This window comes from Buteo buteo, chromosome 12, assembly GCF_964188355.1.
Source record: "Buteo buteo chromosome 12, bButBut1.hap1.1, whole genome shotgun sequence".
Lineage (NCBI taxonomy): Eukaryota > Metazoa > Chordata > Aves > Accipitriformes > Accipitridae > Buteo > Buteo buteo.
The window spans coordinates 4227866-4241774 of NC_134182.1; the positions used below are offsets into that span (position 1 = coordinate 4227866).

Consider the following 13909-nt stretch of genomic DNA (forward strand, 5'->3'; position numbering starts at 1 on the left):
AAAAGCAACTACTGTTTCTATAGAAATGTTGGTTTGGTGCGGTGGGTTTTGGTTTAGTTTGGTTTGATTTGGTATGGTACAGTTTGGTTTGGTGTGGCTTGGCTTGGCTTCACTTCGCTTGCTTTTTAAACCATTTTCTTTGAAAAAGCAGTTTTTAATCAAAATGTTATACCATGTCTTGTGGTTATATCTGTGTTGGTACCTGGCTTCTAGAGATTATCTGGAAGCCTGCATGAACTTATTTATGCTATTTATTTGTGTTAATGGCTGGATACCATTATGATACAGGATACTCAAAAGGAATGGCACAAACTGGAGTTGTTCTGTGCCCTGAAGGATTTTCCAGACTGAATATGGCACACTGACTGCCAAAACCTTCAGGAAAAAGGGAATTCAAGAGTAATACTAATGGATCTAATGGATACTAATACTAAATCACAGTAGTGTTACTGTGATTATACAGAATCCTTATGGGCACAGCTGAATTGACCCATTCTTCAAAGTTCAGCCTTATGTAGGAATTTGTCACCACGTGTTTCCCCAGTGCAAGAATTAGCTTATCAATGACAGGTTATGATGTGAGAAATTGGGTTGAAATAAGGGTGGCTTCTTACAGAATGAGCCTGTCCAGGTGGATAATTGTGTCATAAGTGTTAGTAAAGCAAACATCAGGCTTTCTCTTCCGTTATATTTTATGATGTTTCCAAATAATTTTCACTTTCATGTAATATTTTATAAATAGGGATCAGTCAGCCTATTAATTTCAACCTCTGGGGTAGTCTGTATATCAGCTAACCAGAAAAACCGAGCTCTTAGTGGAAACTCAATGATTTCCTGATTGTTGTATGCCTCATGCTGTGTCTCCTGGTTTCCAACTCTACTCTTTTTATGATTTCAGCACCGAATTACATCCGATATGTAGCATATCTCAGGTGAAGCAAGACCTTGATGAGCAGCCTGGCGATAAGATATATAGACGATCTGCAGCTGAAGATTATATTTCCAACTACGGCATAGGATTTGACCCAGCAGAGAATGAATTTGACTATGGTTTATGCAATGAAGTAGTTAATGTAGCATGCTCACCTAAACCCGATGCTTTCAATCCATGTGAAGATATCATGGGATACAACATTCTGAGAGTCCTGATATGGTTTATCAACATTTTAGCTATCACTGGGAACATTGTTGTCCTCGTTATTTTAATAAGCAGTCAATACAAATTCACCGTACCTCGCTTTCTAATGTGCAATCTTGCATTTGCAGACCTCTGCATAGGTATCTACCTGTTGTTTATTGCATCTGTAGATATCCAGACCAAAAGCCAGTATTACAACTACGCCATAGACTGGCAGACTGGGGCAGGATGCAATGCTGCAGGATTTTTTACAGTGTTTGCAAGTGAGCTCTCAGTCTACACGCTGACTGCGATAACTCTGGAAAGGTGGCACACCATCACCTATGCCATGCAACTGGACCGCAAGGTTCGATTCCGTCACGCTGTGATTATAATGATTTTTGGCTGGGTGTTTGCTTTCACAGTGGCACTTCTTCCCATATTTGGAGTCAGCAGCTACATGAAGGTCAGCATCTGTTTGCCCATGGATATAGAAACACCGTTTTCTCAGGCTTATGTTATATTTCTTTTAGTGTTGAATGTACTTGCATTTGTGATCATATGTGCCTGCTACATCTGCATCTACTTTACTGTGAGAAACCCTAATGTCATCTCTTCAAACAGTGACACCAAGATCGCCAAGCGCATGGCCATACTGATCTTCACGGACTTCCTCTGCATGGCACCAATATCTTTTTTTGCAATATCAGCCTCACTCAAGGTTCCTCTCATCACAGTGTCCAAATCTAAGATCCTTCTGGTTTTGTTCTACCCCATCAATTCCTGTGCTAACCCTTTCCTCTATGCCATTTTCACCAAGACTTTCCGCAGGGATTTCTTCATTCTGTTGAGCAAGTTTGGTTGCTGTGAAATGCAAGCCCAGATTTACAGAACAGAGACCTCCTCGTCTGCTCATAATTTCCACACGCGAAACGGCCATTGCCCTTCTGCTTCAAAAAACAGTGATGGGACTATTTATTCATTGGTTCCTATGAATCACTTGAACTGAAATGCTTGCATGAATTTGTGTCTGAGGCAGTGTGATAATCACTTTCAACTGTGAATTTGAATAATGACTTCAGCATAGCATGTAAACTTATTTTTTATGGGAAAAAAAAAAATTATTTCCACTTTGCTATTTTTGTTCAATGAACAACTGTCAGAGATGACACATCATCTTCATCAGTTCTTGAAGGACAAAGAACAAAACTTCAGTATATGCTACAGTGTCCTTGTAGAATTGTCTCAAGAAATAAATGAGATTATAAACTGGTATCTCCCACCATACAGGCAGAGATTCTCTTCATTCTAGCAAGATGTTAGCTGCTTACTGAGAATCAAGTAGTGGTTATATACAGTTGAAAGAAAAAAATATGTAGCGTTAATTTTTTTATCTGTGAAGCATGTTATAACAATGACAGATAATTAGTTCTTTTCATTAATCATATCTCCTGCATTTATAGAAGACAGAAGGCCAACTTACAGTCCTCCTTCAGCATAGACTTACTAGGAATGAGAATATCTTGTGTTGTTTCCATTTCTGCTCCCCACAGCAGAGGGGCAGGAGGTATCTCCAGCTACGCTGATGTTTGCTGTTCCACACTGCATGGACCTGCCTTACTCGGCACAAAAGTGTCACTTTGGGTAGAATACTTGTTGATTTAGACTGGCAGGCTCAGGGAAACAGATTTCATTTGAGTTTGGATCGAGGAGTTCGGTTTGTTTTGGGGTTTGTTTTCAAGGTGAGAAAGAGCAAGAACAAGAGCAGGAGAAACCCTTCATAACAAGGAGGATGTTTTCTCGTGTTGGTCTCACAAAGTTGGATTGAAATCATTTATGTGTGGCTGGTGCTCTTGGGTATGGCAAGATAGGACAACAGGCTGCTCCAACACAATACCTGAGGCAGGTTTGTCATTAGGGCAGTATTAGTCCGTTGTATTGTCTGGGCTATGTAAGGGCTGGTAGATCCAGATATGGCTTTTGAAAACCTGTACAAAAGTTTTTGTGAAATCCTAAAAGTTCTCTTTCCCTTTCTCTTCAAAAAAAAAAAAAATCCTTCATGTGCACATTATCAGATGATGGTCTAGATTGAAAGACCTGAAAGAAACCATATGCTGCATATTTTGAAATAACAAAAAAGACAAAGGTCTTAATCAAGTTTTCCTGATTTTACAGAGTTTTTGAATAATATCTCAAAGAACATACAGACTTTTTACATTATTTGAATACCAAACTTTTGAGGGTTAATCATTCCCAATCACACCAAAGATTTAGGGTTCGGTAGGGTTTTCTCATGCTGGTTTTGTGTCTCTGTGTGGGTATGTGGACATAAAGAAAACACCAGGATAGGAGTCCAGGCTTCATTCCCACCTCACAGACACTTCACAGTTTTGCCCCATGAGATTATAAATCTTTGGAGTCTTCATGGTTAAATGTGATGATCTTTGAATATTTCCTGCCTACAACTCCTAAAATTTCAGTAGCAATTCTTGATGCTTCTATCCATAATTTCCCCTGTCATCAGCTTCACATTTCAGCATCTGAACCTGATGTGAATAACTACAGGAGATGATTATTCATTCAGTCCTAGCCAGAGAAGGAAGTATCAGCTGCCTGGTACATAAAACAGGGGTGATCAAAGATAGTGTCATTTTGGCAGGGGAAATTTCATTACTTAACACAAGTCACACTCCCTCCAAGATCCAGAAAAAAGAATCAAAGAGCAAAACAGGAGAAACAGCCCATCTCTGGGAAGCTCTTCTGACTACTCAGAGGAATTATTTCTTCACAAATGCTTTATGTCATACACAGTATACGAGTGCGCAGCCATTAAAATCCATCCTGATGGAAGTGTCTGAATGATGATGTTCCAAAATGACAAATATTCTACTTGCATTGAAGAAAGGCCCCTGAATCCATTCTTGGGCCAAAAATGAGGGGTGTTCTTTGGCAAACACTAGCCCATTTTTCTTGCTAAATAAGGCAAATCCTTGTAGTGTGTCACACTTTCTTGCCTAGGTCCCGACCATTTGCAGAGGCAATAGGCTGAGACCTGGCAGTCCAAGAAAGCAGAGGCACAGTCTGGAAGCCGGTCTTGTAAATCCTCTCACAGCTACGTCAGGCACGTGAGCTTGGTACAACTCATCTACTTCATGCGAAACCGTTGCCCAGACGTTTTCAGAATCAGGACGCAGTTAAATATGCTTTACAAATAAACACCCCTGAAGAGAGACCTTGCGGGGTCGTGTGTTGTAGCCAGTGTCCGACCAGGGGCCAAGGGATGAAGCCATCTAGCCCGTGGCTGTTCCTCCAGAGGAGACAAGGGATGGATGATACTTGAAGAGCAAATAGAACCTGCACAACCGGCACCTTGCCTCGTCCCTAGCAGGAGGACAGCAGAGAAATGCTTGAGGCACGTGTCATCCTGCCCACGCTGGTGCGCAGGAGCTCCGGTAGCTGTTCAGGCTGTGGCAGCAGCTCCAAAGCTGGGAGGCTGACCGTGTGGTTGCCAGGACAAAGACCTCCTCCTTGTAGTCCTCAGATCTCCTTGGCTTTCACTATTCCTTAGTTTTTAATTTTAAGCATCTTCCAAATTGTGAGGGGCATTATAGGACCTGTATCTTTCCCTTTGTTGGACATTGGTCCTTTTATAGCAATTTTTTAAAGCAGTATTTTTTTCTTTGAAGAAAGCAATATCAGAAAAAAAATGCAAGATACATTTTATTCATGCTTGTAATGTAAAAAAAAAGGCCTCTGGTGTTTGGTGTGGATTTTCTCAGCACTGAACAACATGTTTATGTGTGTAATCTTTAAACTATTTTACATTTTCCTTTCTGAAATCTATTTTAATAAAACCAATATCAAAACAAAGTACCTTGAGAACAAGTGTATGGCCAGAGATATGCTGACAAAGTATGCAATAAATGTTATTGCTTATCTGGAGAGCTCCATTTATGCGGCACAGCCTCCACAGTCGGGTCACTGTGACCTACGGATGAAACTCAGCTGATGAGAGACTCTGCAAAGAAAACCCTCCTGTAGCCTCCTGGAGAGCTAACAAAGCACAGAAAGGTATGTTTGAAACCTCTTAAACCGATAACTTAGTAGCACTGACCTGTTTTTGTTTTAACCAATCTCTTCTATTAATTCCTATTTCTTATGAAACAAGATATAAACCATTGACAGAACTTTGACAGGTGTTTTTCCTCCTTTTTAATACATATAAAAGGCCCTTCTTATGTGATGCACTCTAATTTTCTTTCCCTCTTTTTTATAGCCAGGGCTTGGAGCTCTGCTTTCTTGAGTCTTCTGTTCAGACAAGTAAGTGTGTGTCTGTGTGTGCACACGTGTGCACACGAGAGACAAGCCACACACAGGTAACAAGGAAACCGAGTCAAAGCCTAGCTCTGACTCACAGGAAAAACCTTAGAGTTGTTCTAACTTGGAGCCCATCATTGCTAGCTCACTCCAAAAACCACCTGACAGTCAACAATGTTGTAATACCTTCTGGTTTTCCTCCCTACCCTTATGTGGTTGTTGTGGTTTAACCCCAGCCGGCACCTCAGCACCACGTGGCCGCTCACCCACTCCTCCCCATCCCACTGGGGTGGGGATGAAAATCGGAAGAAAAAGGTAAAAACTTGTGGGTTGATATAAGGACAGCTTAATAGGACAACACAAGGAGAGAAGAAATAATAATAACAATAATACTAATAAAAGAATATATAAAGCAAGTGATGCACAATGCAATTGCTCACCACCAGGAACCCGATGCTCAGCCTGTTCCCGAGCCGCAATCCCTCCTTCCCCCCTGGCCAGCTCTCCCAGTCTATGTACTGAGCATGACATCATATGGTATTGAATATCCCCTTGGCTAGTTTGGGTCAGCTTCTTGTGAAAATTAACTCTGTCCCAGCTGAACCCAGGACAGTGTCCCTTTTCAGTCTCCACCAAGCCCCAGAAAATGCCCAGTTAAAGAGTTATGACTGTCTTTGCCCTTATGGTGACATAAAGAGACTGTGCTGGCAGTGAGGACACAATAAAAAACTTCTTTGTCTGCCTGATAGAAGCATCATTCCTTCAGGCACATACCTTGTGCGGAACCTATACCCGACCTCCCCGAGAAACACGTATCTGGTCTTGTGGTGGTAAGTGAGAAATGGGGCCACTTTGGCTTGGCAGACTAAAGGCTGCAGCACAAAAATTGCCACCACAGGTAAAGGTAATGGGAGCGGCTGGTCAAAAGCATCAATAAAAGCAAAAAAGCCCGACTCAGTAGAGAAAATGAGCCATAAGCCATTTTCTTTACAGCATTGCTCTGGGGTGGCACAGATATGCCAAGCAGGGTTTGCTCATTAGAAGGCAGGTCTGTGTTTGAGCTTGTTAAGAATGCAAGATGAGGCTTTGCATCCCATTTAGCAAGTCTTCAAATCATTTGACCACATTTTTTTCCTGTAGATTCCCTCCTAATCATTCCACCGAGGACACAGCAGATAATCTTACAGTTAATTTATGCAGCTTTATTGTTAAGAAGAGTTAATAATGCAAAATGATTTATCCTCAAGGAATAATTTAACCATCCCTCCCCCTCCCTGAATGAAAAAACAGAAAAGAAAGGTGGGTCTGGTTCAAACGGTCAAGTAAGCACATACAAACCTCCTCACAGATTTGCATCTTTAATATGGGCATGTGTAATCTCTCATTGTGTATGCAAATGTGAAGTGCACGTACACAGTCTTCTTCAGAGTGAGTTTTTGGTCTAAGTACTTGGTTACAAGCACATATTTGAAAATCTGGGCCTTGTTGCTTTAAAATATTCAAGCACAGGAGTAGGATTTTATAGCTGTCATCTGGATAATTAAAGTCTTCATTAACAGTTGTTCTCAAACCAGTAGGTGACCTTTAATTAGGGATGAAAGTACTCAGGAATGGATTTCAAGCATTAAGGAACTGCAGAGGACCCTTTGCCCTCCACCTCCCCAAGTTCATTCAAAACCTTTTGTAAAGCACTGGTTTTCCAGGAGAAATGATGCTGGGCGAGACAAAAATAAGTTTCCAGGTCCAACACATCTGATGAATGCTTCACTTTTAACTTTGTTGTAACTAAAATATTGTATTTTCTTGTTCCTGTCTCATGCAGGCTATGCCATGTGTTACCTGGATCTTTGTTACCCAAACCTGGACAACTGCACCACGTTGTACCCGCACCAAAAAAGAACAGGAAAAATTAGCAAGATCACAATGAGAGCAGTGCACAGATGGGAATGCGCTGTATTTATGAGTGGGTGGAAGATTGCAGGGCAGGATTGAGTAATATGGGCTTTTCTGTTGAGTCATCCGAATATCCAGTGCTAAAATTCTGCAGTAAAGGGGCTATTTTGGCTGCAGTATAGTTCCCAGGGAACAAGCGATAGAAATTTGCATGGGAAAATCCTGTGGAGAAATAAACTTAAAACGAAGTTCAAGTTCACAAGTTTTTATTTCATTGTTAAAGAACTGTGTTAAAGAAAAAAAGCAGAAGATTGATATAAATAGCATGTATATGCTGTCTCCGGAAAAAGGGATAGCAGCTCTCTTAAGGGGCCATCCAGGCTCCACACTGCACCATCACCAGTCACCTTTGCGTTGCAATTCTGTGTATTGCTTGTGAGCTACAAATGCCTAATTAGCTTTAAATGCTCCCAGTTTTTTCATCTTTTTCTGCCTATGCTGTATTGACAGGCATGTGCCCCTTGGATGTCCATACTCTTGCCTCTTCATTGCTTCAGCTTTAGCCCATCTTGGTCCTTTGCATGATGATGGTTCGTGCTGCCTGTGCTTAGAAGTGCCCTGCTTTTTTCGTGTATGAACAGAATCCATGTCCCTTAGAAATATTTCTTCAGAAATCAGCAGTTGGAAGATCAGAAGTCTGCTTGTTGCTCTCCATGTACTGGGATGCACGTTGCCTCCTAGTTTCTATCCCCCATTTTGGTTATTTGTTTGAGTGACTGTTGTGAGGATAACTGGCCCTTTCCCAAGCTTAAAACATTCTGCTTCAAAACAGTCACTGTTTGAGCCAGCCGACTTCAATAAATCAGGGTGAAATGCACAGATCCCTCTCCCTGCCTTCTGCACATTCCCTGGACCTTGTTGGGGAAAAAAAATCTTATTTTTACATAGATGATTCAGAGTTTTCCTTACCCACATTGCCAGCTGCCTCTTCACCTTGTCCCACAGATGCCGCGGTGGCATAAGGCATCCCTAAGTGCCCTCAGGGAAGGCTGGGGCAGGAGGAGGGAAGGAAACACAGTCTGGATAAAGCGGGGACATCAGAAGTTAGAAAAACACAGCCAAATTAGGGAAGCTTTTAAATGACCCCCACATGCTCCAAGAACTGCCTGAATGCACATCAAGGAAAAGCCCAAAGCCTTTCTTTTTGTTTCATTCCTGCCCCAAGGTCTGCACTAAGACAAGATTCAGTCTACCGGGGGGGTCTCTGTGTATGTCTATCATTCTGGCATAAGGCCGTGCCAGAATACCGAGTTAGCAAGAGCACTGGAAACAGTGTTTTGCTCAATGCTGTACCCACGGTAATATACTCTGTTTCTCAGCAGAGCTAACTTTTCTGGACTAGGCAAAAGTTGAGTTGAACTAGACTTCTTTCTAGAGGTGGCATATCTATGGAAGTGCATTTTCAACCATGTTAAATTAACCAAGTTGGGGGGGGCGGTCCAGCAACTTCAGCTTCTTCTGCTACCCAACACTACCTTTCTCCTGGACTACTTGTTCCCTCTTCCTTCAATGACCACCGCTGCCCACGCCACCGCTTTTAGTATCGGTTTTCCTTCGTCCCGTGGACGGTGGCATCTTTTCGCGTGATTCCTCCAGAGTCGCAACTGAAACGCTTTAGTCACTGAAAAAGCTTTCGAGGCGTCGGTATTCTATTTTTTCACATAAAGGTGTTGTTTACCTCATGGTAACACTCTGCCTACAGAATATTTTTCCACGCATTTAACACCGTTGTAACGAGTGCTCAGCTTTAGTGCCTGTCCTACAGCTTGCCATTAATGAAGGCACCAACTCGGTAGTGCCTGTGGTCTCGGTTTTGCTGTCCCTCGTGCGCCCGTGTTAATCAGGTCATTCTCACATCTCGGAAGAGACCTCCCATTTTGACTGCCCTGATTGTAGGTGCTAGTCCTGTTTTGATGTTCACCAGTGCCAGCAGATCTGCTTTTGGCCATGAGGAGGGCCGTCTGTGAAGTCATGTGAAATTGGGGAAGAAACAGGCGACCTGTGTTCAGAACAGCCTCGTCGTTGCTCAAAGACCTCAAAGAGCACTTGAAGGGCAGCCAAATCACAACATACGTAATTACAATTTGGTCTCTCTCCTCGTTGCATTAGGTAAACCTCTGTGCATCACATATAGTATTGCGGGGCAGGATCACCATCGCTAAGCCATGTCCCAGAACTCAGGGTGTCAGAGCTGCAGTCTGTAAAGCACCATGGGACCTCTTCTGTGAAAATGCATGTATGCGTTTGTCATCACAAACTAAAAAAGGCCACTAACAGTTAACTTGTTAGGTAATCAGGCAACTAATTATGCAACTAATTAGGTCTGACCTAATTTCTGAAAAATAACCGTCCAGGAATCCTTTAGTTTCTTTCCTCTTCACGAATAATTCATTAACAAATACATTTATTTTCTTTCTGCACAGGGTCCCAAGTGAATCGTAGCCCAAGTGGCTTCTGGCTACTTCTTTCATAATTAAAGATCCCGTGTTACTTTTTCAAAAGGTGAGAGACAACACCAGTGCTCTGTCTGGCGTCCTCTTGCCTAGCAGACACAGATGGCGATGCCTAAGGCTGTGAGCGAGCTGAGCCTGTTTGCATAAAGCACGCTTCCTTTGCTCGTGGAGTTATTGCAATATCTCCACACTTTCCTCGCTCTTGCAAAGCTCCGGTTGACAGTTGCGTGTAGACAGTAGTGAAGAACGTAGGCAGAGATCTTTAGAGGGACCTAAGGAATTAGGTAGCCAGGATTCATTGACATTCACGGGGAGACCTCCTTTGAAGACCTGAGGCTTTAGCATCCCTTTAGTCTCAGAAAACTGTTTAGAGGAAGGGGTTATAGTTTTGCATGAGGCAAGATGATCATCTGCCCTATTTTAATTCATACTTGCTTATGCAAAGGCTAGTCCCCAGCGGTGCCCATCTTACCCTCATGGTTTTCTCCCCCTCCCAAAAGACCACAAGAATAAAAAGGCTTTTGAGGGGTAAGCCTGGAGAAGCACTCACTGCTACCAGAGTGAGGAGAATCACAAATGAGGAAGGGAGGAAGGGAGAGAGGGAGGAATAGCATCCAGGAAAACAAGATGCACTTAACAGGAGCTTTTGCCATATGTCAGAAGTAGAACGATTTTCTTAAGGCTGCACCCAGAAACCAGATGGTATCGGGGCAAAATCTTCCACGTCCTGTGCTCTTCAGCCAGCAAGGAGGTGGCTGAGGAGAGAGTCCTCGTGAGGCTTTCAAAGGCTTTATCCCTTTTTTAATGTTGGCAAACTCTGAAGAAACAGTGTTGAGGAGGGAGGGAGGGGGAAGACAGGGAGAATTAAGTTCCTCTTACTTAAAATAAGACTATACAAATAATTCTTATGAGAGGAGTGAAAAGATTTGCACTGAGGAGGCTCATAAAAAAAAACAATGTTTAATTTTTCAAAGCTGGGCCTCTTGCAAGCAATGCCCTGCACCAAGACTAATGTTCAACCCTGTTCAGAGAACCAGCACAAGGACTGTTTCCACAATAAATGTCCTTTAAAGTGGGGCTGACATGATGTGTAAGTTTTGTGCTGGCCCTCTGCACTGCAGCGAATTGCATGTTGAGGAGGGAATGCTTATCTTTCACCTATGAAAAATTGCCCAAGCCTGCCCCATCGCCCCCAGCCACTCCTAACACACATTTGTTTATGTGTCCTTTTGGCTCTGAGACTCTGCATCACGAAATAGCACCAGAGCAACATGTTATTTAAAAAAAAAAAAAAGCATGGTGAAATTCTTCTCTGAAAGATAGGCAACTCCTGCCTATTACCTGGGATCCACACAGTCTTTTTTGAGTTGAAAGTCCCAGAAAGGAGGCAAATAAGTTAGAGGAGCACCTGAGCTCCTGTCTGCTCTAGCTGCATGGAAAAAAACAGAAGGAAGAAAGCCTGGGCAAAGGGAAAGTGTGTCGAAGTTGGGTGTCTCAGCTCCCAGCCTCTCCAAGCAAACACCCTCTCCTCTGCAGAGGGTGGTCGAAGGGCTGGAAGGTGGCGAGAGGGCAGGAGAGAGTCTACAAAACCTTCTGTCCTCTCAAGAGCCAAGCAGTTGGGCTGGCCGTTGCTTCTGGCAGGGATTTTTATGTATTCTTACACACACACACACACAAAAAAAATAAAAATCCTGCCTTGTTTCATCACCAAGTACTGCTTTTACCATTGCTGAATGCAAGTCTCACTGCCTCATCACCTCCAGGCTTTATCTCCAACTTTTCCTCCAGTTTTCACTGAACCAACCCATGTCTAACCAAGTCCTCCCTACCACCAGAAAGCCTGTCTGCAATGAGCATCCCACTTGCCACTTTCACGGTCTTCCCGTGCCTGCGCAGGATCCCAACATCTCCACTAGCGGCAGACTAAACTCTCTTCCCACCTTGTGGCTGCATGATGACAGGCATGCCGGGACCCCATCTTTCGCTGCTCCCTGGGCGATAATGTCAAAATCAACGATCACGGCAGTGTCTGTGGACTGACTCGAGCCTCTTCTTCACGCCTCGGAGGTCATGGGAGCTGCACGGCCTGACAAACACATGTATATGCAAGGCGTGCTTTCCCCAGGCAGCGTGTTAGGCACTGCAAACCGAGAGCAAGCCCTCAGTGCTTTTGCAGAATTGCCTTTGATCATGCGCCGCATCGGAGTAACTTGCAGAGAAAAGCATGTAAAAATAATTGAGCCTATATTGTCCCACCTACTGCGTGGGCGTTAAAGCAAAACAGATAGTGGGGGCTGCATGGAGAGCAGACAGCGGGCTGGGGAGTCCCTGCCCTCCTCTCCATTTCACGCAGGTCCTTCCTTCTAATGCAAAATTTTTTTTGTGCAACTGTGTATGATAAGCAAGGGCGGAGCTGGGGAAATAAACACGTTGTACTTTGCTACTGCATTGCCCTTGCTACCTGTTAAGAGCCAGGACACAAAAACAAGACGGTGCTTGAACACCATTAATGACTCAACAGGGTGATCTGTGGGCTCTGCAGGAGCAAGTTGAGCCTGACAGGTACCCAGAGCTCACCCTGGCTTTCTGGGGAGTGGGAGAGCTAGACCCTCTGCTTTCCCCCCGCCCCAAGCCTACCTATTCTCTACGTGCAGCATTTTAAAAGCTAAAGCATCCACTTGTTCAGAGCAGGAGAAAGCACCCAGTCCACCCAGTTACAAGGATCAGGCGGCACTTGCAGTGCCTACTGCTCTGCTATCGTTACAGCTCCTTCTTGTCGTGCCTCCTTCCTTACTCACCAACTTGCACCACATTTCTCTTTTGCAATCCACTTCTGTGTTTTTCTTCACCACCTCCCAGGGCATACATGTTGCCTTTCTCTCTTTCTGCTTAAGTGCTTTTCTGTTTCTGCCCTTTCTCTCCCTGTTACATTTCTTTGAACCAACCTAGATGTTTCGCTTCTGATGGGAATATTCTGCACCCCTCAAGCACACAAACAGCTTAGAGAGGAGATTTGAGGGGCTCAAGGCAGGAAGCCTGAGCTTGGTCAAGAGGCTGACGGGTGGGACAATTTTTCTGAGAGATTTTGAAAAAAAAATGGAAGGAGAAGCCTTGGCCAAGCTCAAAAGATTCCTGAGTGCATTTGTGTCCTGATTTGGGGTGGACTTTTGCAGCCAAAGACCAAACCCTTCAGAAGAGCTAGGTTTAGGTAGACTGAGATGGACAGGTAGAGATGCTCGCAATTATGAAAACTGATTGGCACATTATTTACAGGACACTGGCTGTCATTTGCCAGTTAATATGAGCAAAAGCAGAGTAAAGAAAGCTGCTGTGCTTTAGTAGCCCTGCCAGATAAAAAAGCACTGCTAAGCAGCCTCCGGCCACAAAAATCAGGCTGGCGGGATGCATTCACCCCACGCTCCACAGGCGGCCCAGCCAAGTTCCTAGCACCAAGCAGCCGCTCCAGAAAGCAGAAATACCAATTGTTGGGCAATTACTGTGAACGTGCATTTTTTTTCCCCTTTTCACATTCCCTAGCTCTTTGCACATATTTTTTCTCTCCACCTGGTAAGCCCTGCAGGCAGAGAGGAAGGGCACAGCATCCGCAGATGGGGACCTGGCCGTGGGCCGTCCCCGCTGCTCGCCGGCTCTTCCCAGCTGGGTTTGGTGGGGCCGGAGAACAGGGCAAGCTTGTGCAACGCACCCGCGCTCTCCCTGCACCAGGGTTTTGTGACCACCTGCTATTTTTGTGCTTGTGATGCTTTATCACGGTTTCCTAGCCATTCCCTTTAATGGGATTAGCACGCAGTTGCATAGAATATCCAGTCTCAACCTATCCATATTAATAATTCAGAAGCTTCTCTTGCCTCTTAAAGTAGAAAGCAGCTGTCCTGGATTTCTACAGCATCCAGTGCTTAGCATATGAATGGGATGGCTTTAGCTACCACTGCTGCTCAATAGCTGTTTCTGTCATATCTTTCAACATTATTTATAACCTGATTGCTCTGCTTTCTAGACTCGACCCATGCATCTGCCAGGAATGGACTTCAGGCTTTCTTCTCGGAGCAGT

The 13909-nt window shown here is 43.9% G+C and overlaps 1 protein-coding gene across 2 annotated transcripts in view; it reads left to right on the plus strand.

Moving 5' to 3' along the window:
- FSHR (follicle stimulating hormone receptor) overlaps positions 1-2391 on the plus strand; it is an 80575-nt gene extending 78184 nt beyond the window's left edge. For both annotated transcript variants that reach the window (XM_075042001.1, XM_075042002.1), the window contains one exon: positions 899-2391. In XM_075042001.1, coding sequence (XP_074898102.1) covers positions 899-2126 — 1228 coding nt within the window. In that variant the 3' untranslated portion in view covers positions 2127-2391. The remainder of the gene's footprint in view (positions 1-898) is intronic.
- The last annotated feature ends 11518 nt before the right edge of the window (positions 2392-13909 follow it).